The 26,119-nt window shown below is 34.1% G+C and overlaps 1 protein-coding gene and 1 long non-coding RNA gene across 20 annotated transcripts; one reads left to right on the top strand and one right to left on the bottom strand.

The window, feature by feature from the left end:
* Positions 1–1,165: 1,165 nt before the first annotated feature.
* Positions 1,166–7,822, bottom strand: LOC123889425. 19 transcript variants are annotated; one of them, XR_006802531.1, is made up of 12 exons: positions 7,646–7,820; positions 7,413–7,448; positions 7,039–7,104; positions 6,574–6,649; positions 6,366–6,471; positions 6,246–6,284; positions 6,068–6,157; positions 3,284–5,951; positions 2,470–3,167; positions 1,742–1,821; positions 1,532–1,609; positions 1,166–1,441 (listed from the first exon to the last, which is right to left on the bottom strand). It is a non-coding gene; the product is annotated as an uncharacterized LOC123889425 (long non-coding RNA). The 19 variants fall into 19 exon arrangements; XR_006802534.1 differs by lacking the exon at positions 1,742–1,821 and having other exon boundaries at positions 3,284–3,988; positions 4,088–5,951; positions 6,574–6,726; positions 7,646–7,819; XR_006802524.1 differs by lacking the exon at positions 1,742–1,821 and having other exon boundaries at positions 2,470–2,661; positions 2,861–3,167; positions 7,646–7,819.
* Positions 7,823–20,514: 12,692 nt separating this feature from the next.
* On the top strand, positions 20,515–24,426 carry LOC123889207 (probably inactive leucine-rich repeat receptor-like protein kinase At5g48380). Its single transcript, XM_045938429.1, has 3 exons — positions 20,515–21,416; positions 21,715–22,698; positions 23,223–24,426. Exons 2-3 carry the CDS (start codon positions 21,862–21,864, stop codon positions 24,216–24,218), a joined length of 1,833 nt encoding a protein of 610 aa, XP_045794385.1. The 5' UTR covers positions 20,515–21,416; positions 21,715–21,861; the 3' UTR covers positions 24,219–24,426.
* The last annotated feature ends 1,693 nt before the right edge of the window (positions 24,427–26,119 follow it).

Below are 26,119 nucleotides of genomic sequence, written 5' to 3'. Positions count from 1 at the left end.
AAGCCCTCCTTCTTTGTCCATACCTGCCAGAAAAAGTTTCCCTGGAGGTCACCCTAAAATTCAGAACAGGGTGCCTGCTCTGATGCCAATTGTAATTCTTGGCACACAGTAGACAGGTGTTGATCAAAGTGTGTCAACACTTGTCTGTCACGTAGTAGACAGATGTTGACCAAGTTGCGTCAACACTTGTCTATACACAGAACACAGAACACAAAATAATAAAGACAGTAACGTAAATAACACACAAGAGTTGTTAACCCAGTTCAGCCAACCTGCCTACTCTGGGGGATACCAATCCAGGAATGAAGTCCACTATCAGCAGTATTACTTCGAAGCTAAACTCACCCGTTTACAACTTCTCACTTAATCACTACCCAATGACACTTCTACCTAGGAAGTCCTAGATATGAGACCCCGTCCCACTTCCCACCTTAACAACACACTCAGCGTTGTTATCAACTTCAACGATTACAAAAGGTGGAGACACACTCCTATGAAAACTAAGATTCACTCTTGCTTAAAAGCTTGCGAGCAAATCACACAATACACTAGAACAATCTCCGTACTTCAAAGCTTGGGAGAAGTTCACAATTACAACTCAGTAAAACACAGGTTCTAAGCTTGCATCAATGAGATACAAGAAAGGCTCACAGTTAACACTCTAAAACCCTAATAACACACGCTTTGTAAGAACACGATTTTAGATGCTTGAAACCATATGTTTGCCTTCGTATTTATAGTAGTAGAACGACTTGGGCTTCAAGACAAAATTAGGGCTTCTAGAATTGCAGCAGCAGTGATATATTTTTGAAAATAATAGTTCTATTTTTGAAACACAAAAATATATTTTCCAAAAATATAATTCCTTTAGAAAATATAACTAGGGTTTGGCTGCCTCCTGAAACACATTAAACACGTGCGCCTTCCTCTGTAAGAAACCTTGAAACAATTCTTTAATCAAATCTTTAAAAGATTGAGTAGAAATTAAAACCCGCTAGCTGACGCGCACAGATACACAGACAGGTGTTGTTCCAAAGTGTACCAACATTTGTCACAACACTTGGGGTCAGCACATATGTCTCAACACTTGGCTAAAATATGTTTTTGCAAAATGTAGCCAACATACAAAAACCCAACACTTACAATTAAAAACAGACACTAAAAATAAATTGCAAGTGAATAAAATTGATATAACCTACTGGGCGAGTCCCCAGCACCATTTGAAATTATATCAAAACTAAGATAGAGAATCCTCTCTAAAAGGAAAGGAAGTCTCTGCAAATGGAATTACACTGTTCAAGCTGTAAAATGTGGACAAATTAACGGCCATCCCTATGTTATATTTTAAATATAACGTCTTTAAACACATATTTTGAAGAATATCTGAAGGAAAATTCTTCCGTATATACTCATCAGCATCTTCTTCCCAATCTAACATGTCCTGCAAATTGCATTACCATAAGACATCAATGAAAAAGGGTCTCTTAAGAAAAAAGTCCATCCCTGTTACTTTTTTGAAATAAATTCTAACCTATTCATTCATGACCAATGCTGTGAAGATTTCATATTCCAATAAAGCTGTAAAATGTGGACAAACTAACCGCCATCCCTGTGTTATAATTTAAATATAACGTCTTTAAAGACATATTTTGAAGAATATATCAATTACAAAATTCAAAAGATCCTTACAATTAAAAACAGACACTAAAAATAAATTGCAAGTGAATAAAATTGATATAACCTACTGGGCCAGTCCCCCGCACCATTTGAAATTACATCAAAACTAAGATAGAGAATCCTCTCTAAAAGGAAAGGAAGTCTCTGCAAATGGAATTACACTGTTCAGATTTCGAAAAGTCAAATAAAAAAGAAAAAAAGGTTACACAAGTCTAGAATCAAGTTATAGATAACAAAAGATTTGGAAACCGTGTGGAAAATGAATACAGCAAGCATAACCATTAATCAAGCCAACTAGTAATCAGACATTAAGAACAAAATATAACAATATCATCTTACGCTGGTATTTTTGCTAAATTTGAGTATGCTTAGAGTACAATTTATAAAATTTGGCTTTATTATACAATACCAATCATGCTTATAGCCAGAAATTTCAAAATTTAATGAATAATAACTTAAATTAGAGATGAGCCTAGCATAGATTCAAGCAGCATGACAAGTTTCATTATATTTCAAGCCAAGTTTAAACAGAAATACCATTTGTTCCTTGGTTAGGCTTTTGCAGATACATAGCCTCTAAGCAAAAGTTAGAATTATAATATGATACAAGGGTCATGCAATAAAAAGTGATAATGATTCATGACAGACAAGTAGCATATTCTAACATGGTGAACAATAATAATATGACAACAATTGAAAAGATAAAAGCAAGTACATAGCAAAGTGCACAACCATCAGACTAAAAACTGTAGAGAATAGAGATAACTTGACAAAGGAAAGTAAAAAAGACACCTTTATCTTTTGATAACTAGGACCATGATCATACATTAAAGTTGTCATACATTTTGAGCATTTTTCATTCCTTTTGCTAACAACTCCGCCATGACAGCATTGAAAACTCTTGCGCCTCTGAAGTGCAATTTTTGTGATCTGATTTGAGTAAAACTAAAACAATGGTTAAAGAATCTAGATATTTACCATTACCTGAGGGGAAAAAAAAAGCACGGTTAGCATCCTGTATAGATGGTACAAGGAGAACAAGTACTGTTGAACTTGAGAAAGACCTCATTTAGTAGGAAGATGAGAAACATAATTTCTTTCAACCAATATACTTTTCTAATACAAAAGTATCATATAAAAGTATGATTGGTTTCACTATCTAAATATTGGATCGGGATGTAACCTTTATATCTTATATCATGCCCTCAAAATCCAACCCAACTGTTTTGGTGCCATAAAATCGGTACTGGGACCATGGTACTCCAGCATCGTTGAAAATATTCTTGTGATTACCTGAAAGATAACAACGTTAACAGGTACGAACTCCCTTGAAACAAAAATCATGACCAAGTTAAACAGAGAAAGGAAAACAAATGCACATCCCATGTAGGATTTGATATCAAAACTTTTGCCCCGGGAAAATATTGTTCTATCAGTGCTGCACCTAGTAGCAGAGAACCAGATCCTGAAAGACCTTGTACAGTGGCAACCTGGGTGAAAAGTAAAAAGAAAAATATTGATTTCATTCTTGTTTGTTTCTATGATCTGACAACGAATAAATGTTACATCATTCAAAGCAATTATATCTTCTAAATCCAATACATACTCTATGCTGTTTGATTGCTGGATTGTCTGCTCCGTGTAACAGTTCTGCAGTTGCCTTATTAAATGCATTCAAACCTTCAATTGGGAGATACTTCATTTCCAAGTTAAAACCATAGTTAGTAATCTAAAGCCAACAGTTTAATCATACAAAAAATTGCATACGACCTGTAAGACAATGGACTAACCTGTAGAAGGACATCAAAACAATTTGAAAATATAATTCAGCATTTCTAAAATCGTTCATACTATGGTCACTCAAAGCATAATTTCATTCATAAGGTCTCAACAAACATTCAAAAACAACTAATTCACACTATCTTCCATAATCATTAAAACAACATCTAAATTAGTAACCAAAAGAATCACATCTATATTATATAAAAGTAAATACAACGATGATGATGGTCATAATAATAATTATAGTAATAATAATAATAATGACAACAAAAATTCAGATTTGATTAAAAGATATCTCTCCTTAAAATAGTTCGGTTCTGCCAATAAAAATGTTAACTTAGAAAACTTGCCACAGGGTAAATTATCTACCACAAACCCTGAAAGAAGAAATCTCACACAGTCAAGTACCAACAAACACTGCTGAGTTTTTCTTTTTTCAATTTAACTGTAAGCTAAGTTAATTTGCAAGTAATTGAGATGCAAAACAATGGACTAAGACCTCCAACAAACACATCCTGCCAGTGGTGCACTACAAAAAAACACGCTATTTAGCGGGGGGGGGGGGGGGGGGGGGGGGGTTGCAAAATGGAAAAATATATATAAAAACAATTAAATCAAAATACTGAACCTTTCATTAAAATATAGCAATATAATTCAGTTAAGCTCACGGGGACCGTTTAGCTGAGCTTCTACAACTACTCTTAATTGGAATTGGGCCTATAAAGAATGGCGGTAATATTATTAGTTGCCTTAATATTATAACTTTTACGGATTCTAGTGAGTAGTAACAAGATTCACAGGACAATTTAATACATTTTGCAACATTGTATATCAATAATTCAGTTTTCTTCTACTCCCTCCAGTCTCACAAATTTTCACATTTTAGGTTCATTCAATTATTAATGTATCTGGCCAATATTTTGAACACATATTAATAATTGAATGAACCTAAAAAGTTAAAAATTGATTATATATCGGACAGGATGGAGTATTATTTATTTGGCTTAAGCAGCTAGAAATATTAGACTAACAAATTTTAAATGTGGAGGAGAGTGAAATCTCATGTTCGAATCCTAGCCACTACATATCTACTTCCTGAAGCAACCAATTGAGTTGGAAAACAACTAAAAACACTAAAAAAGTGAGCATAAACAAGGAATTCATGCGAAATTATTCATTATGATCTACAAAAGGAAACAACACATTTAAAAATACAAAATTCCTAACAAAGTTAAAGTGAAAACAATTGAAAAGATAAAAGCAAGTACATAGCAAAGTGCACAACCATCAGACTAAAAACTGTAGAGAATAGAGATAATTTGAAAAAGGAAAGTAAAAAAGACGCCCTTATCTTTTGATAACTAGGACCATGATCATACATTAATGTTGTCATACATTTTGAGCATTTTTCAATCCATTTGCTAACAACTCCGCCAAGACAGCATTGAAAACTCTTGCGCCGCTGAAGTGCAATTTTTGTTATCTGATTTGAGTAAAACTAAAACAATGTTTAAAGAATCTAGATATTTACCATTACCTAAGGGGGAAAAAAAGCACGGTTAGCATCCTGTATAGATGGTACAAGGAGAACAAGTACTGTTGAACTTGAACCCATAGATTCTACACAAGTGCACAATGGTTATAATATTATTCTACACCTGGCCCATATGTTATGTTCTCCACCGTTCGGCCCAATCTGGCCTTGCTCGACTCGCTCCCCTCATACTCGATATGTAATCATAAGAGGAGGGGAGGGTGTCATCGAGTTGGGTAGACCCAAGATCCATCTTATGACTGATAGAGGACCATGACAGGAAGCTTACTGCCAAGAGAGGCCAAATTCCACTCAGGAGCAACGATACATGTCAATAATACCCAACCAAAGAAGTGTATTACTTCACATTATATGACATTTTCTAACTACATTCAGGTATCTAACAAAGTTCAATGTATGAGATTTGTGAGCAACAATTCCTATTGAAATTAGAAATCCTCAAGGCAGAAAAAATGGATCATTCCTTAGAAATCCAACTTTGAGTTATAACAATATGCTTGAAAAAGACCTCATTTAGTAGGAAGATGAGAGACATAATTTCTTTCAACCAATATACTTTTCTAATACAAAAGTATCATATAAAAGTATGATTGGTTTCACTATCTAAATATTGGATCGAGATGTAACCTTTATTATATCTTCTATCATGCCCTCAAAATCCAACCCAACTGTTTTGGTGTCATAAAATCGGTACTGGGACCATGGTACTCCAGCATCGTTGAAAATATTCTTGTGATTACCTGAAAGATAACAACGTTAACAGGTACGAACTCCCTTGAAACAAAACTCATGACCAGGTTAAACAGAGAAAGGAACAAAAATGCACATCCCATGTAGGATTTGATATCAAAACTTTTGCCCCGGGAAAATATCGTTCTATCAGTGCTGCACCTAGTAGCAGAGAACCAGATCCTGAAAGACCTTGGACAGTGGCAACCTGGGTGAAAAGTAAAAAGAAAAATATTGATTTCTTTCTTGTTTGTTTCTATGATCTGACAACGAATAAATGTTACATCCTTCAAAGCAATTATATCTTCTAAATCCACTACATACTCTATGTTGTTTGATTGCTGGATTGTCTGCTCCGTGTAACAGTTCTGCAGTTGCCTTATTAAATGCATTCAAACCTTCAATCGGGAGATACTTCATTTCCAAGTTAAAACCATAGTTAGTAATCTAAAGCCAACATTTTAATGATACAAAAAATTGCATATGACCTAAAGAAATTTACCTCTTTGTTTTTGTCGCTCTTCAGCATAAGATTCTCTGCCTAAAAAACAAGAAGTAAATTAAGAAATCAATACATGACACAGAAAATGTGCAAATTGTAAAAAACCATAGAATCAAATACCTTCTTGAATTGCAATACAGTTAAACTCAAATTGTTCAGAAAATGTGTTTCTTCAAAGCTTTTCAACATCATTATTGCCAATGCACTACAATGCATTTTCACATGCCTATTTGCCAAACAGTAATTAAGCATACAAGAACATTAGCGAAGCTAAATTTCGAATTGCACATTACATTATCACAAATAAGACAAACGCATAACTCGTTACCTTCACTGCAATGGTGTGAAAAGATGGTCCTTAACACAGGGAACCAAACTCTGATGACCGTTAATATTGCCTGAGACTGAGAAAGAGTTATTTAGCACGACCAACTCGGGATCTCGGCCCTTGTCACAAGAGCACACTTTTTTTTATCATTAACTGAAGTAAGCATTTTAATGCAACAAGAGTTAGATTAAGAGGTTTCAATTTAGATTAAGGTTAGTTTATTGAGGTTGTGGGACTCTACATTTGTGATTGACATTTTTACTCTTTTAACCCGTTGTGATAGAAGAAGTTCAGATACAAATGGCTCATTTTCACCAACATGAAATAGCAATTACCTTGACAGTTATGGATTATATCACATCACATACATAATATATATGGAAGAATTGTGGGAAAAATATTAGTCTCGTTTTATTTTTTGAATTCAAGGGAATAGGAAAGAGAGGAAATTACAGCCCTTATTACCTGGGTGATCATAAACTTTCGCTTGCACTTCTGAACTATTTTCAAAAAAGTGTCACATGCCATATCCTAAAACAAATGCAACAGGATCAATATATAGATTAAAAACACGGTGTTATATTATTTAGAGAGAGTGTATTGCAGATAAAAGGATCAATATCAAAAAATGAAAAGTTCTATTAAGATGCTAGGTCATATAAGAGAATTGACAATTCTTGATTTTAACAATCAAAGAGTCATATAGAAAGTTTGGGTTTTGAGAGAAGAGAGCGTTTGGGTTTTGAGAGAAGACGAGAGTGAGAGAGAGAGAGAGAGAGAGTTGGAAAGAATAGAAAGAGAGTAATGAGCGTTTGGGTTTTGAGAAAAGCGAGTCTTACCGTTGAGTTCGGGTTTTCTCGGATCCAACCGAAACCCTATGAACACAAATCGAACAACAAATTAAAGAAAAGGGTTTTGTTCTAAATCAGATTCAAAGAAAAACAGAAAAGGGGGAAGAACACAGAAATTCAAAACCCTAAATCAAAGTAACAACAAATTAAAAATAGAACAACAGAAAAATTGGAAAAATAATTGCTAAGAAGAAAGTTTCAATAGAGAGAGAAGGAAAAACCTTTGTTGCATGGGATTATCCAATAGAATCTATCGAATCGGAGAACGGTTTGCTTGGGAGAGAAGAGACGGTTCACTTTCAGAGAGAGATGGAAAGAATTGGTTGTGAAGTGTGTGAGAGAGTAGCAAGTGTTTGGGTTTTGACAGTAGAGAAGCTAGTTATGTTACCGTTTGAGAGAGTTGGAAATTTAGACCAATAGATTATAAAATAAAAAATCCAATAAAAGAGATCTAACATTTGAACGGTGGATATAGAAATTGCTCCCTCTCCCGTCAAATTTGCAAGGGAGGTAATCATTTCCCAGTTTGGTTAATAGATACTCCCTCCGTCCCAAAAAGAATGACCCATTTTGAATATATGCACTATTCATATATATTGTTTTGACCATATTTTTCTACTAATAAATAAAAATAAATATTAACATATAAGATGTTGTTAGATTCGTCTCGATGAGTATTTTCAAAATATCAATTTTTTATAATTTTTACTATTATACAATTAAAGATATTAGTCGCCAAAGTTATGCATTGGCATGCGTGTTTCGGTCAACTGGGTCATTCTTTTTGGGACGGAGGGAGTACATGACACGGTATTGTTGTTTGTAAAAGGTGAACTTTGCAAAAAAAGGTGAACTTTTACACATTTATGTTTTCAGGTGGGTATAAATTAAGGAATCTTATATATATGGTTAAATTGCAGTTTTTGCCCCCACGTTTCATAATTGTGTGATTTTGGCCGCTCACGTTTCAAATGTGTGATTTTGGCCCCCACGTTTCATAATTGTGCGATTTTGGCCCCTCACGTTTCAAATATGCGATTTTGGTCCCCACGTTTGCCCCCTTTTGCATTTCTTGGTCCCCGTTGACTATTTTGACCAAAAAATTGATGACATGGAATTTTTTTTACACGTGTCTTAATTGTATTGGCCAACCAAAATTTATTATTATTTTTTTAAAAAAAATAATAATCAAGAAAAGGTCACGTGATTTTTTTTTTTTGGGGGTTAATTTTTTTTTTTTTGACAAATTATAAATAACAACAATAAAAAGCCTTAATTTAGCAATCAGATGTTAGGGTGGTTTTCTAACCAAAATTGCGATTAAGAAAAGAGCAGAACATGAAGCAGACATAGGTCTCGTTAATGGCTTTCGACGGTGGTGGAGGAAGTGGAACCGCAATACCTAACACATTTGTATCAAAGTAAGTTTGCTTCTTTACTTTGTGCTTGATTTTTCCCCCTGTGATGGTTGGCCTTGCTTTTGTTCTTTATCTTTGTATTTTAAGTAGGTGTTACTTCGTTCGTTGGAAAAAATATTGGATAAGATTGGTATTTGTTAACTCTTTGTATTTTATATCTTTATTGGAAAAAATATTGAATAAAGTAGGTGGGTCAATGTGCAACCTCTTTTAATATTGTTTTCTGTCTATAGTGTTAATTGTATGAATATTTATTGTTTGTGTTCTTCCATATAGGCGTGCCAAAGTGCACATGATAAAGATAAGGTTACACCACAAAGGCTACTTTGTGTCAGACCCTGAGCCAGCATATATAAGAGGTGAAACTTATGAGGTTAAGGGTAATTTTGACATAGATGCCATATCAACAATAACATTCTGTCAGTTAGTAAGAGATTTAGGGTACCCACCAAACACCCCACTGTGGTATTTACACCATGTTGAAGGATTTTCATGTGGTCTCAGACAACTGCATAGTGACAAGGATCTCATTACCTTTATAAACAAGGGTCATGAGTATGGTGATATATTTCTGGAAACTTCTGAACCATACTCTGCTGAATTAGTTGAGGGTTTAGTTGAAGTAGGTAAAGGTGCAACTGAACAAGGTTTAGGTGAGGAAGGTATTGATACTAACTTTGGAGGTGAATTTGATGAGGAATATAGTGATGAGTATGATGATGATACTGAATTAGATGATGATGCTCAAGTAGATGATCATGTTGATGCCAATAGTGAAGAGTTGGAATTTGAAGATAGTGACTATGATGAAGACTGGAACTGGACAAATATACTACCAGATGTGACTCAAGATCCAACTCTAATCAGTGCTGCTAATGTGAGACCAGGAGGGGATATTGTGGAAACTAGTGATGAAGACAATATTAAGACTAAATATCCCAAATATAAAGTTAGAACAAACTTTTGCTACTGTTGAACTTGTTAGAAAGGCTGTCAAAGATTATGGTGTATTATCTAACAAAAATGTCTATATGCACAAAAATGAGAAAAAACGGATTGTTGTTAAGTGTGTAGAAGGTTATTCTTTCTATATGAGAGTTAGTAAGGGTAACCACAAGAACTTTTACCAAGTTGTTAGTTTAGAGAAAACACGTACATGTCATAGGAATGGCAAGAATAGGCAAGCAAAGACCAAATGGTTAGCAAAGGGGTTTGTGGGTATCTTGAGACATACACCAAACATGAAAATTAGAGCATTGCAAGAAGAAGCTCAAACTAAATGGAGTGTGATGCTTAGCATATATCAAGCTTATAGAGCTAAAACAAGAGCCTTAAAAATGATTGAAGGAGGCTGTATAGATCAATATAGGAATCTGAGGAGTTATGGAGATGAACTAATTAGAAGTAATCCAGGAAGCACAATTATAATCAAGAGTGAAATGGGTGTGGAGGGGCCTATTTTTTCAAGGATGTATGTATGCTTTAAGGCTTGTAAAATAGCATTTGTTACTTGTTGTAAACCTCTAATTGGGTTGGATGGTTGTTTTTTAAAGGGTTTGTATGGTGGTCAATTACTAACTGCTGTTGGGAAAGATGGAAATAATCAAATGTGTCCAATTGCTTTTGCTATTGTTGAGGCTGAAACTAAAGATTCATGGGCATGGTTTATTCAATTACTCTTGGAAGACCTCAATAGCATCATGCATAGAAGATGGTCTTTCATCTCGGACCAACAGAAGGTACCTATAATAATTTAATGGTATTTGTCAATTTTATATTGTTATTCAGTTTTTTTTCTAGTTTTTTCATTAAATTATTAACTTAATGATATTTGTATTATGTTCGAAAGGGATTGGTTGATACTTTGAAGTCAGTTGCTGTTAATGTGGAACATAGGTTATGTGTTAAACACCTTTATGGCAATTTGAGGAAGAAGTATCCAGGTGAACAAATGAAGCAGTCTCTATGGATTGCTGCAAGAGCTACCACAGTTCCTGAGTGGGAAAAGGCAATGGAAAATATGAAGAAACTGAATGAAGGTCAATAATGTGGTCCAGGTCTGCTTATAGTACTCGCACACAATGTGACTTGCAGGTCAATAATATGTGTGAGGCTTTTAATAAGGCTATTTTGGAATATAGGGACAAGCCTATAATATCTCTTGTGGAGGGTTTGAAATACTACATGACTAGTAGGATAGTTAGACTATGTACAATGGTTTCAACACCAAAATACATTCAACACCCACTTTTTCACTCCATATCATTTTCTCTTTCTTCCACCTAATCATTCAACACACATTCAACTTTTACCCTCTCCAATGGTTTTTCTATTCAACACCCTACCCCACCACTTTCTCTACCCCACCACTTTCTATTTCATATTCTTATTTAAATTTATATTTTTGTTTTTATGATTAAATAAAATTACAATTATCGATTAAAATTAAATTAAAATAATTAACACTTAACTTAATTTATTTAAATAATTTATACGATACAAATCATCGTAACTTAATTTAAAATACAATACACAAGTAACGTAATTAGTGCGATTTTGATAATTGTTGAGATTTTGAAAATTGTTGGGATTTTGATAATTGTTGGGATAATTAGAAGAATTTTGGCGGTTGAAATGATTATTGAGATCCACTTCACAAAAAAAAAACTAATACTTCAAGATTAACACTAATAGAAAGATAATAATAAGAGTAATATAGTGAAAAAATCGATTTTTTTTTTTGTGTCCAAATCAAATGAACCAAGTCTCTATTTATAGACAAAAAAAAATCATGAATTTTGGTGAAAAAATAAAAAAATAAAAAATTTATTTGCAACGAAATAATTGAGTTCAAAGTATTAAAGGGATAAAAATCCGGCCAGCCAATCGCAGCCGGCCACGTGGCAGAATCTTATCACCACCACTTTCTCTCTCCGCATGAAAGCAAGCGCACTCTCCTCCTGCGCGCGTGTGTTACACGCGCCTCATTTCAGCCACAAAACGCAGGCCACGTGTCCCCTTGCTCAGTGCTTCAACACAGTTGAGTTTTTTCAACATCTCTCTCTTCCAACTCATCTTCAACACCAATTTAAACAACCATTGCACTACTTATTTCATGTTGAGAATGGTTCAACACAACCATTGCTCATGGTCTTAGAGACTACATGCTTAGGTACGGTGGGGAGACATGTCCTATAATACAAAAGAGATTGGAAAAGTCTAAGAAATATGCCGACGGTTGGACGCCTACGTGGTCTGGAGACTTGAAACAATCGATATTTTCTGTGTCTAATGGCATAGATCAATATGTGGTCAACTTGGTAGAAAAGACATGTGCTTGTAGGAGGTGGGAATTATCTGGAATACCATGTGTGCATGCTATAAGTTGTTTGTGGTTTAATAACACCAAACCAGAGGATTTTCTTGCTCACTGGTATAGGTATAGTTATTGTATCTTGAGCCTTTAGTTCTGGTACATATTTTCAAGGATTTAATGACATTTATTATTTAACTGGTTTCATCATGAGGAAAACAACATTTGTGGATTGCTACAACAACATCATTTTGCCTAACAATGGACCCAAACTTTGACCAAATGTTGAAGGGTTACCAATTCAACCTCCATATGTTAGGAGGGCACCAGGAAGACCAGAAAAAGCTAGAAGAAAGGCAAATGATGAACTTGAAGGAAAATCGTGTTAAAAACAGAGTGTAAAACGCAGCGGAATTTTAAATTTTTCCTTCAATGGATCCTTGCGAATGGTCATGATCAGGGTTAAACGTTATACCTTTTGGTGAACTGAAACAGCAAACTCTTTGCTTCTATTCGTTGATCACAAGCACCACACGACGGCAGCACCTCTAGCTAGTCCACACGACACGAACAGGTCTTCAACTTTCAGTGCTAGCTGCTACAAGATGAAGGCTTAGGAAGTGCGGTTAGGGTTTCAGAGCTTTAGGTTTCTCTGAAAAACGAATTGTGAAAAAGCAAGCCCTCACTGAACTACACAAGCTTCTTATTTATAGAGTTTCTTGTGTGGTCAGTTGGGCCAAACGGTGTTTGGTCTTCTTAAGCCCAAAACCGTTTTTCACTAATCGCACCCTCAAAATAAGTCTTACTTATTTCTTCCATATCGACTGTCCTTATGTGTGTGACCCTGTAGGTTCTTATAACGTTGGCAATAATATTATTCTTAATATTATAAACAGTGGGCGGTATCTAGCAACACATCACTGCTACCCAAGTCACAAGAATGTCACGTGATCTGACAAACCTTTCCGTGATAAAACTCATGTGTATAATTACCCTTTTACCCTTATGTCTATATTGAACACAAGGCATAGTACGTCACCATTGTTAAGTTCAATATTGGGCCCATAGACATATCTCCTGTTATGTAGGGGGGGTAAATTCCATCTAGGTCACTCATGTCCCTTAGCATGATTCGTGGAATACCCATCAACCAACTTTATAGTCATCCTGTTACGGATAACTTTGAATGGCGACAAAGTACTACACTCCTACATCTAGGGAACATAGTGGTTTCAGGTCGAAGGGTGGAATACACCACTTATCACTATGAGAATATCCTATGACATTTCATAACATACTATGTAGTATTCTCATGGTGGGTCAATCCGATATAAATATTATTCTTAATATTTATATCTATGTGAAGACTTGATAACTCTTTATCTATGATCCGTGAGATGTGATCATCAGTCTACCAACATAATAGTCTCTATGTTTTGATGTTATCCCAATTCACATTAAAGCTCGACTACGGATGTTTTAAGAATAGTGTTCTTATGTGTAATGGACTCTCACGATTAAGTCACACTTAACGTTCCATTCAATGAACTTACTATTCTAGGGACTCTATTATTATTTAACACATAAACATAATAAAGAAAAGCCTTTATTTAATAAGTAAATTATCCAATACAAGTATCATGCAATTATAAATAATTGGCCTCTAGGGCTTACACCAACAGAACCAAATCCCAAAAGAATGAAGAAAGTTATAGGGACTGTGACATGTAATAGATGTAAAAGAGTGGGACACGATAAAAGATCTTGCAAGGGAAAGACAGCAGCTGACATAGTTATACCAATAGGTGGAAACAAGGTAATTTAAGTTTGTATAAAATTTGATAAGTTTGTTATGTTTGTTCAATTACTAATTTGTGAGTTTTATTTTTTGTAGTCAAACACATCTATCAAGCACCCTGAAGCACAAACTGGTGTGAATTATACTGCACAAACTGGTGCCCAAAGTGCTAAAAATACTGCTCAATCTGGTGTGAATACTACTGCACAAACTAGTGCACAAAGTGCTAAAAATGCTTCACAAACTGGTGTGAATACTACTCCACAAACTGGTGTGAATTCTACTGCACAAATTGGTGCACAAAGTGCTAAACATGCTGCTCAAACTGGTCAGGCAGCTGATGTCCAAGGCCAGAATGCTACTACTTCAAATGCAAAAAAAGGAGGAGCCAAAAAGGGGAGGAAGAAGAAAAATGAAGATGCAATAGGCACACAACAATCAACAAACAAATCTTAGTTATATGTTTCTGTATTTACCTATTTTGTAATGTTTAATTTACTAAATATTTTGATTTGGCAAGAACATACAAGTCATTAGGCATTAGGCAATGTCCTTTTGTATAATGAATGAATATTTTGAATTTGAAATATTTTGAATTATGATTTTTTTGTTAAACCAATTAATGAGACCAATTTTTTAGATTCTGATTTTTCAATATAGCATAATCAATTCTTGAAACCAATTAATGAGAATTTGGTAGAAGCAAGTGCATCAACATAATATTTGTGGTGGAGAATAATGTTCTTGAAAAAGTCACGTGACCTATCCTTTTTTTAAAAAAATAATAATAATAATAAATTTTGGTTGGCCAATACAATTAAGACACGTGTAAAAAAATTCCATGTCATCAATTTTTTGGTCAAAATAGTCAACGAGGACCAAGAAATGCAAAAGGGGGCAAACGTGGGGACCAAAATCGCACATTTGAAACGTGGGGGCCAAAATCGCACATTTAAAACGTGGGGGGCCAAAATCGCACAATTATGAAACGTGGGGGGCCAAAACTGCAATTTAGCCTATATATATATATATAGGGGAGAGATCAAATTACACCGGAATTTTTCAATGTATCTAAAAAACAAATTTTTTCTTATACTAAGAACCACAAGAAATATTTTTTTAAGCACATCCAATCCAACATAGAAAATTTCAGGTTGCCATATTTTGCTATTTGTAACAGCATGAATTCGTTTGGGTGTGAGACATAATATTGTAAACTAACCCCTTAATCAGAAAGGATCGCATGATTAGTGGACTGATTTAGTTTGATTACATTTTTTTCTTCTTTCGTTATGATCATCGTCAGATATATAAATACTGAAATGGTCTTCCACCTTTTTACCATTTATCTTTAGATTATTACTACAAAAAAATTGGAACAGGTTTCATACATTGGGAAAGATAACGTATAAATAGGATGTTACTAAGTAGGATCAGCGTCTCTACATTTGAGTTTCCTAAATCACTACAAGAAAAACATGATTTATTGAGGGCCAAAAACCCTCTCAAAGTGTCAAAAACCGCCAAAAAACATCAATTTACTGGCGGCCAGCTGGCGGCCAAAATCCGTCGGTAAAATGCTCGTTGGTAATTTTATTGACGGCCTAAACCGCCAAAAAGTTGTGTACAGTTGTTCTTTAATTTTTCTGGCGTGTAAACCGCCACTAAATATGCCTACTTTATTCACGTTTATCAGTAATGTACAGCGTGCCAGGTTGAGTGTGTCGGTAATCCGCGTACCTTTATTTATTTATTTTATTTTAATATTATTCTGCCCCCTTATTCAATTAATTAACTGTAATTACTAGTAAAAAATAAAAAACTCCGTTGAGAGCCAATTGAAGGAGCAGATCTGATGACAGTGGTTTATCCAGCGAAAAAAAAAAAAGCAAGACAGATATGATGAGAAGGAGGAACGACTATGCTGATAGTGTGGGCTTCATGTCTTTTTGTTCTTTTTCTTGTTACTGTGAGCTTCATGTCTGCATCTAGATTCAGCCGCTCCTTCTTCTTCCCCATGTTTACAACCGGACCTTTGCTTTCGACAACAGAGTTGGAGGGTTTGGCCAGTGAAGAAAAAGATGCAAGACAGATCTGTAGATCTCTGGCAGCGGTGATGGTGTTGTTGTTATTAATAATGGTGGTGATATTGGGTTTAAAATGTAGAGAGATGAGAGCTTTTGATGTTTTTCTTGTGTGTTGCAGCGTAATTGTAGAAAGAGAGGGGATGAGAGGTAGTTGGTGATGGTGAATGGAGATGAAACAAAAAGAAATTTGAGAAGGAGAGATGAGAGCTTCTACATATGTTTAAACTTTAAAGCTTCTATGTTGTGTATCAGTATCACAGCTTACAACAAAAAATAATAAGATTTTAATTATTTTTTTAATTCCTTATTACCGGCGGCCAAAGCCGTCACTAAGTTCATGTCAATTTATTGGCTGCCAAAGCCGCCACTAAGTTAGTACATCCTTTAAAAAAAAAAATTAATTTTGTGAGGGTTTTTTCTCACTTACTGAGGGTTTAGGCCGCCAATAAGTATTATTTGAATCCACCAATAAATTGAGGTATTTTTGTAGTGAATTCACTTATATTAACTAGAATTTTGACCCATGCGGTGCATGGGTCTAATTAGCAGTAATATGTAACAATAAAAAATAAAATACAAAAATTCTAAGAGCATTTTTAATAAGAGTATTATAGGGAATTTCATGAACTAATTATTCTATATTTGTTTACGTGCTTATTTTATATTTTATATATTTTTTAAATAATTTTGGAACCCCATCGTTTTGTTTACTTATTAATAAAAATTGCTGATAACTAAAGGTTAAAATATTTATGATAATTAAAGGTTAAAAAAAAATTAAAGACACAATCAAGAACATAAACTTAAGTAGACATCCATAAATAAATAAAAATTGTGATTAATCCTGCCGTTCAAATTTATTGAAAATAGGGTTAACATATTAGGATTCCTAAATTTTTTCATAATTGAAGCACATGTTTTAGCGGTTGAAATGTTTTATTGTAAGTAAGGGATGCGGGTTCGATTCCTATCGTAAACAAATATGTATTTTTTTTAATATAAAGCTGCAATAAAAAGAAAGAGAAAATGAGAGGGGAAAAAATTTGATTTAGGGTTAACTTATGTTAGCAAGCTTATAATATAAGAGATAAGAGATTATCGGTTTTTAATTGTTTAAATTGTGCAATGAAAATTTATGGTGCTTAATTGTCGTATGAAATCTTTCCTATGAAAGTTGATGGAGCTTAACACTGTGGACATAATTTAAATCACAATTGGTTTGCTAGTGCATATTGTATCAATTGATCATTGGTTAATATTAAATCTGCAATGTTAAAATCAAAATAATGAATGTGATTAGTGACATGACCATGGTTGTGTTTGGTTGTATTGCAAAAAAAATTGATTTAGCAGAATTAAGTTTGATAATAACTTTCCAAATTACACGTGATAATAACTTTCCAAATCTCACATGATAATTACTCTCTAGATTTATGATCCGGTAGAAAAAAAACATTGATCAGGAAAGACATAAAAATATTTCGTGATGAATAATATAGTCAACAATAATTTTGATATGATATACTTTTAAAATCGATGGTGTTTATCAATTATTGCACATAATTTTATTCATAATTGGTATACTTGCCATAGTGGTTGAAAATATTGCCTTGCATTGAAGGGTTGTAGGTTTGAATCCTAGTCAAGACAAAATTGTATTATTTTTTAATAAAAATTGTAAGATAAAATGGAGGGAAAATAAAGAAAACAAATTAGGGTTTAGGGTTTGCTTGTGTATACAAGCTTATAATATAAAAGATTAAGTGTAAATTCTAATTAAATAAAATAGGGTTAAATATCAGATTAGGCGGTTAGATTGAATACTGATGATGAAAAAAAAAAGATTAAATATGTTTTGTCTCTAAAATTAGGGAATTTTGATTTTCGTCTCTATAAAATAAGATCACGTTTTTATCCCCTAGATTTTATTTTTATTTTAATTCATAATCACCAATTTATTATGTTCATTTTAAGGTGAGTCTTACCGTAAATATATATATATATCATGTCAAATAATAAGTTTATGACTTTTTTTACCAAAAAATAAGATAATAAGTTTATATTATGTTAAAAAAATGTAATTAGGACTAAAAAACAACATACAAATATTTATAGAAATGAAAACAAGTAATTTTATTTTATAGGGACGAAAAATATATTTAATCCAATAAAATACAAAAAAAAAATATTAAGTACGAAAAAAAGACTAAAAACAACCCTCACCAACCCCAACCTCACTCCGATCACAAGGTCAAAAGTTCAGCACTAAGAAGCACTCATATTTTGCAAAAAGTAAAAACCAAGATAAATTCTTCACCATCATTATTATGAATAACACCAAAATAAACCATCATCAGTCGCACTAGAGTATGGCTTTAGGAATATAGCTTGTTTCTCATACTCCTTGTAAGTTGTTACTTTGATTAAAGAGGGTGTGTCCCTGCATCATAGATTCGCAAATGAGATACATAATATTTGGCAATTAATAAGCAAAGATTGGAGTGTTGTGATTGAGCATACCCTTCGGGAAGGGAACACTTGTGGAGATTGTTTGGCCAAGATGGGAGCTTCTTCAAAATCGTTGTGATCCTCGATACACCCTTGACTGAGTTATACTTGTCTCTCCTTGTTGATGCTCAAGGAAGGAGTAGCGTTTGTTAGGGAGTAATCCATTTTTATTTTTTTAGCTTTTGCTGTTTTTTCTCTCTCTTGTAACCAACAAAAGTCGCATTAGAGCAACAACTATAAACTTTTTCATAATATCATTATTGTCATTCATCAATACTCAAGTAGTTAATAAATTTTTTTAGAATAAATTGTTCGAAAGAATCTTAGTCTATTTTTATATCAGATTTTATTTACTTCAATGTCGAATTTTGAATTACTGAAAACTTTTTGTCTCATGTGCAAGTTGTCATACACAATAATATTTTATCCACCAAATATGATACAATACATGACAACAAAATATCCAATCCATTTAGAGTCTGTTTGGTTTGAAAGAAAAAAATAGGAAAGAGAGAAAAACACGAAAATCAATGAATGAATATGGGCACATGTATTTTTTTCAAATAGCGGAAATGAGGATGGGACTATAGTATCCTATCGGCCATATCCTACCTATTGTTGTCATCCCTAAACAAAACGTGATTTTGGTATTTTAGACAATTTGTGTAGAGGATAAAAAATTACCCCGTGGTTTATTAAGGGACAACATTTTCAGTTTTTGTCCACTCCCTTGACCCTCCAGTTTGCCCAGTCCTAAAAATAGTTTTAAAATCAAACTCATAAAACAAAAGTTGTATAGTTTAGTCTTTGTCAGATTTTATATTGGGCCTAACTCATCCTTACAAAACCGGCTTGTAAGGTGAGGGTTGCCTAAGCTATATAAACGCTACACAGGCCATATCTCTTAGCAATGTGGGACTAAATCCACCCCTTCACACCCAACACAATGAAGGTGTTGGAGGCTGCAATGAAGGCAACTCATCTGCCGCAATTAGGCAGATGGGGGCGGACCGCAATGAAGGCGGAATATCCAACACACCCCCTCACGCTCAGGCCCAATGGGCCTGAAGCGTGGACGATGCGGGAAGCCCAACAATAGGTCTAGGATAGGCTCTGATACCATGTCAGATTTTATATTGGGCCTAACTCATCCTTACAAAACCGGCTTGTAAGGTGAGGGTTGCCTAAGCTATATAAACGCTACACAGGCCATATCTCTTAGCAATGTGGGACTAAATCCACCCCTTCACACCCAACACAATGAAGGTGTTGGAGGCTGCAATGAAGGCAACTCATCTGCCGCAATTAGGCAGATGGGGGCGGACCGCAATGAAGGCGGAATATCCAACAGTCTTTATTTTTTAGCAGATAAAATGTTTTATGTTCAACAATTTATAGGTTGTACTTTAAAAATGGTTAAATATGTTTTTTGCAAGTATGTTTAGAAATCATAAAAGGTTCTTCCATAAAAAATGAGCTAAAATTGAACTTCTAAACATGATTTTTGTTATTTTCATCTTGAACTTTTGTCTTTCAAAATTTATATTTAATTCATTTTATATTAAAAAATTCTAAATTTTTGAAAACGAATTTTATGTGATATTTGAAATATGCATGTAAAAAATCATTTAAAAATTTAAGAGTTTAATGATAATTGAACAAATTTAATTTTTAATTGTTATTTTTATTTTTATGCTAATGAAATAAATTTAGTTTTAATGGGGACTAAAACTACGAGCAAGAATAATTTTATAGCCAATTAAAATATGATAAAAATAAAGTAAATACTAAACTTAGAAGATTCCCATTTTATTGGAACTAAAAACATATTTAACTATTTAAAAAATACAATAAAAATTGTAAATGACAACTATTTTTACTAAATAAAAATTAAATGACATTGTATTTCCCAAAGGTTGATATCAAAATAGGTATGAGACCCAAATTTTCTGCATTAATTAATCCCAGATTGCTTGATGTAACCAGTAGCTACCCATCCCACCTGATGCTATAGTGAATTTAAACCGTTTAAAACCAAACGACTTACTCCATAAAATAAGTGGTAATCAATCTTTACCATTTATTTAAAATGGAACTTTTTTTTAAAAAAAAAAAACCAAAGGTATCTTCCGCATGCAACTAATTCCCTCTAAGTAACTGAAATTCATTTAAGGGGTTGACATATTCCAACAAATGTTTCTCCATACACACCGATCGAAATTCAAGTCTAAGACCAAATAGTTAAGTGACACAAGCATCTCCCACTTGTGTCTCACTATGTTGATAGATCAAACGATTTTATTTAGTACAACAGCCAGATATCCAAACCCGAATTTGGATGTCTCCAATATATTTTCTATCATTTTTCTTAATCCAAAGAATGATTTTCTCTCATTTTTATTCGTAATTTAAAGATGAAGATAAAACGTCAGAGAAAACCAGAGAGATACAAATCCTTCCAAACCCTATATCATTGCTCAATTCTTTATCTAAAGTTTTGATAATAAAGGAAAGGACTTCTTTCATAAAGTTAAAGGCACACTAAAGAAAAGTTTATTATGACAGTGAGTTTCTTTGGTTAGGACGGATAATATATGCCTGGCCCCTGATTTTGAGCTAATGCGTGTTCCAAGTCTTTTTTCTTTGGTCAAACAAACCTGTTCCAAGTCTTCCCGGTCTCTTGTCTTGTCTTCTCTCTCTGATCATCTCACCTCACCTCACCTTAGTAAACTAAAAATCATATCCATCTTTTTTCTTTCTTTGACTCAGTCTTTATCTTCTTCTCACAATTCTTGTACTATAACACTCTCTGATTCTTATTCTGCACAACCCTTTTTGTTTCCTAAATTGGGTTTGCTAATAACCCAGGTGAGTTTTTTAATACCCTTATGCAAAATTCATGTGATTTTTAATCTGGGTTTCTTCACTTTTTGCTTCTATTGATTCATGCCAAATAAATTCTTACTGGGTTTCTAAAAAAAAACTTTTTTTTTTTATTTTTATATATATCTGTATTACTGTATAGTAATTTTTGTGTCAACTGTGAATTTTGGTCTTTAAGGAAAAAAATTGTCGCTTTTTTTGTTGCTTTTTTGTTTATGATTTACTTGGTTGATGTGGTAAAGTGCTGAATTGTGTTGATGCTGTTTATTGATTTTTGTTTTAGGTTGTGTTCTTAGGAGGATTACAGTGCTATGCTATGATATGGACTTATAGTTTCTGCTGTGGATTGCATTAAATACTAATCTGAGTGAAGTATCTGAATAACTTGGTCTGGGCTTTTTTATATGTGTGTTTGGGATCTTTGGTGAAGATGGTTTTGAGTAGTAGAATTTTCAATACTCATGTTATTGTTAGTTTCTTTCTGCTGATTAGTTGTAGTATGACCTATGGTACTGATAGTGACATCTTCTGCTTAAAAAGCATACACGAATCGCTAAAAGACCCAAACAATTATCTGGAAAATTGGAATTTCGACAACAAAACTGAAGGGTTTCTTTGCAAGTTTACTGGTGTTGAATGTTGGCACCCTGATGAGAATAGGGTTTTGAATCTCAAACTTCCTAATATGGGACTCAAGGGCGAGTTTCCTCGAGGAATTCGTAATTGCTCGAGTTTAACAGGATTAGATTTTTCATTAAACAGCCTCTCTAAAGCCATTCCAGATGATATATCTAATCTACTCAACTTTGTGGTCACTCTTGATCTATCTTCAAATGATTTCACCGGAGTGATACCTTTGTCGCTTGCTAATTGTACCTATCTTAATAGTCTTAAACTTGACCGGAACCAACTTACCGGTCAAATTCCTCTGGAATTTGCTTCGCTCACGCGGCTTAAGATGTTTACTGTTTCAAATAATCTTTTGACGGGCCAAGTTCCAAATTTTGGAAAAAATGTAGCAATTACGGAGGCTGATTATGCAAATAATTCAGCACTCTGCGGACCGCCCTTGAAGGCTTGCACGGCATCTTCAAAGACTAACACTGCGGTTATAGCTGGTGCAGCTGTTGGTGGTGTGACTCTTGCAGCATTAGGAGTGGCTGTTGGATTGTTCTTCTATGTGCGCCGTGTTTCACACAGGAAAAAGGAAGAAGATCCTGAAGGAAACAAGTGGGCACGAATCCTAAAGGGAACCAAGAAAATAAAGGTAGGCTAAATTGATATATGGCGTGTAAGTTCTTAGATTCCAGAGTAGTATTTGTTCTTATTACATTTGTGATTATATTATCCCTGGATCATATATTACTTTGTCTTCTTAGATTGGTTTTTGTTTTGGAAGATAATCAATTATGGAAAACATCTTCAGTTGAAAGTACTAATTTCACGGATAACATTTTGTTGCATAGTATATTTTGATATTGCTTTCAATTGTAACATTTTTAATAAATGCTATATTTTGTTGTCTTTTTTTTTTTTTTGACAATATCTTCTTGACATTGTTGATTATATTAATCTTGAAAAAAAAATTCTTTACATACGGCCATGTCAAATGCAAAGAATCCAATAATTTTTTTTTTTTAATTTTTTTTTTTTGCGTCCAACACACAAATGATGCATTTTCTACACTAGAAAGCTGACAACAGTTTCTGACAATTTAGTTTCTTATATAGATTTAAAAAGCAGTATTTTTTTGTATTATATTATGCCTAATTGTGTTGAATTTCATATCAGGTTTCAATGTTTGAGAAGTCAATTTCAAAAATGAACTTGAGTGATCTCATGAAGGCTACTAATAACTTCAGCAAAAGCAATGTTATTGGGACTGGAAGATCAGGAACTGTTTACAAAGCTGTCCTTGACGACGGCACATCACTCATGGTTAAGCGATTACAGGAATCTCAACACTCGGAGCAAGAATTTACTGCCGAGATGGCTACACTAGGAACAGTTAGACATCGTAACTTGGTTCCTCTTTTAGGTTTTTGCCTCGCCAAAAAGGAGAGACTTTTGGTCTATAAAAATATGCCGAATGGCACTCTTCATGATCAATTACATCCTGATGCTGGCGAGTGTACTATGGAGTGGTCTATAAGGCTCAAAATCGCAATCGGAGCTGCCAAAGGATTTGCATGGCTTCATCACAACTGCAATCCTCGTATTATCCACCGAAACATAAGCTCTAAGTGCATCATGTTGGACACAGATTTTGAGCCAAAAATATCCGATTTTGGCCTTGCTAGATTGATGAACCCGATTGATACACATTTGAGTACTTTTGTAAATGGTGAGTTTGGTGATTTAGGTTATGTTGCTCCCGAGTATACAACAACTTTGGTGGCTACTCCTAAGGGAGATGTTTATAGCTTTGGAACTGTGCTACTTGAGTTGGTGACAGGTGAAAGACCTACTCATGTAGCGAAAGCTCCAGAAACATTTAAAGGAAATTTGGTAGAATGGATCATGCAGCTCTCAGTCAACTCTAGCCTAAAAGACGCAATCGATGAATCATTAGTTGGGAAGGGTGTTGATCATGAACTTTTTCAGTTTCTCAAGGTTGCATGCAACTGTGTTACTTCAACTCCAAAGGAGAGGCCTACTATGTTTGAAGTATATCAGTTTCTAAGAGAAATTGGGAGTAGATATAATTTCATAACTGAGGATGAGATAATGGTACTTACAGATGATGGCAATGCTGGTAAGTTGGAAGAACTTATTGTAGCGCGATAGGGATATAAATGAAAGGTATTTGAAATATAACAGTGTATGCAATCATATTTTAACTTGTTTGTATCTATTTCGCCGCGGATGTGTCATATATAAATGTTATTATGGTCTAAATGACGTTGTGTATCATCAATATTGAAACATCATGAATCATGGATGCCCATTTATATAATATAGGTGACTGACTTTGTTTATGATCCTTATTTCAAAATTGTTTGTGTTATATATAATTCTTCTGGCTGCTCTATTTCATTTTACATTATGTTATTTATGCTCAAAGTTGACAAAGTTTGCATTTAGGTGCTTTTCAAAACAGTAAGTACCGGACAAAACCAATTATATGCGATTGACATTTGACACCCAAACGAAGGAAATTTCGTCGGCTTTCCAGACATTGTAAATACCATCCAAAACGGAGTTACGATATGTCAGATACAGCTCAATTTCTGAACATAGGTCTAAACGAAATTATGCAGAATTCCTTACCTTCCCAATTCCCAACGGCACTCTCACATGGCATAAGCAAGCAACAAGTTCATGAATGAGTCCCCAATCATGAATCTAGAATTTAGTAAATAAACTAAATCAAACCTATAGAAACTCACGCCATCTCTCTCCCCCTTCCTCCCAAATTTCATCCATTGTTACCAACATGAGTTGCATGTGCAATTCATCTTGACATTAGGCTTTCGAAGGGTGATTTTATCAAGGTTGTCAGAACCGGACCGGTCATCGAAACGGTGAGCTTACTGGTTCAAGGTTCAATTGGTCGGACCGGGGTTCAACCGGGTCGGACCGTTTTTAATTAAATATATATTTTTTAATTAATATATAATAAAAATATATAAATAATTGCTCAATATTCCCTAATTTCACACATTGAAAAGATAAAATGTCATAAATATAAAATAAAAAATTTAGTACATTAGTATAAAAGAAAATACATATATTTTTTTTAATATTTTGTATATAAAAGGAAAAAACAATTTATTTTTTACAAATATAAGTGGGCTGTTTTAGACTTTTAGTATGCGTTGGTACTTGTACATTTTAAGGGCAAGCCCACTATCTCAACCCTAAAATGTTACTAGAAAAAATGAGTAGCAGTGTTAAAGCCAATAATAACAGCCGCCACCCTCTCTTTCTTATCTCATACATTCAACTTCTCAGCAAGTGGCCTCCACCCTTTCAATATTCTCTCATCACTCATTTTCTCTATTTCACTAGTAATGAATACAGATCATCCTTCTTCATCTTCTTCTAGTGACTACATGTTTCTCCTTCTTCTTTGGTACTATACATATAAATGAGGGATTTCCATTTATGTGTATGAGAAACTCAATCTCTATTGCCCTTGATTTCTTTTTTTACCGTAAAACGCTTCCAATTCTTTCTTTTATTTTCTTCCCATCAAAATCAGTTCTTTTTTTTTTTCAAAAAAAAAAAAAATCTGGACTCAAAAAAACAAACGCCAGAACCGCTAAACCGTTCCGGCCGGTTCGCCGGTTTTTCCCGGCTCGGCGCCGGTTCGTCCGTTTTTCTGCCGGTTCGGGTGCTCCCCGGTTTTCAGGCTTAACCGGACCGGATTGCTCCCCGGTTCACGGTCCGACCGGTCCGACCGGCCGGTCCGGTCCGGTTTTGACAACCTTGGATTTTATACAACAGGAAGTGTCATATGTCATTCAAGGAGCTTTGGGCCTGTTTGTAAGAAAATCAAGTTACATAACAAGACAAAATAATATATGACAAAACATAATCAATTGTTTTGGAGATAGTATTTTTTCAGAGTAAAATACCAAATATCCTCTTGAAATTTCAAAATTCGTCAAATACCCTATGAAATTTGAAAATAGACAAATACTTCTTGAAATTGTAAAACATCAATCAAATTGACCCCCCGCTTC

This window comes from Trifolium pratense, linkage group LG6 (assembly GCF_020283565.1).
Source record: "Trifolium pratense cultivar HEN17-A07 linkage group LG6, ARS_RC_1.1, whole genome shotgun sequence".
NCBI lineage: Eukaryota > Viridiplantae > Streptophyta > Magnoliopsida > Fabales > Fabaceae > Trifolium > Trifolium pratense.
Note: the sequence above shows the minus strand (reverse complement) of the source record. Positions and strands in the feature narration are given on the sequence as shown.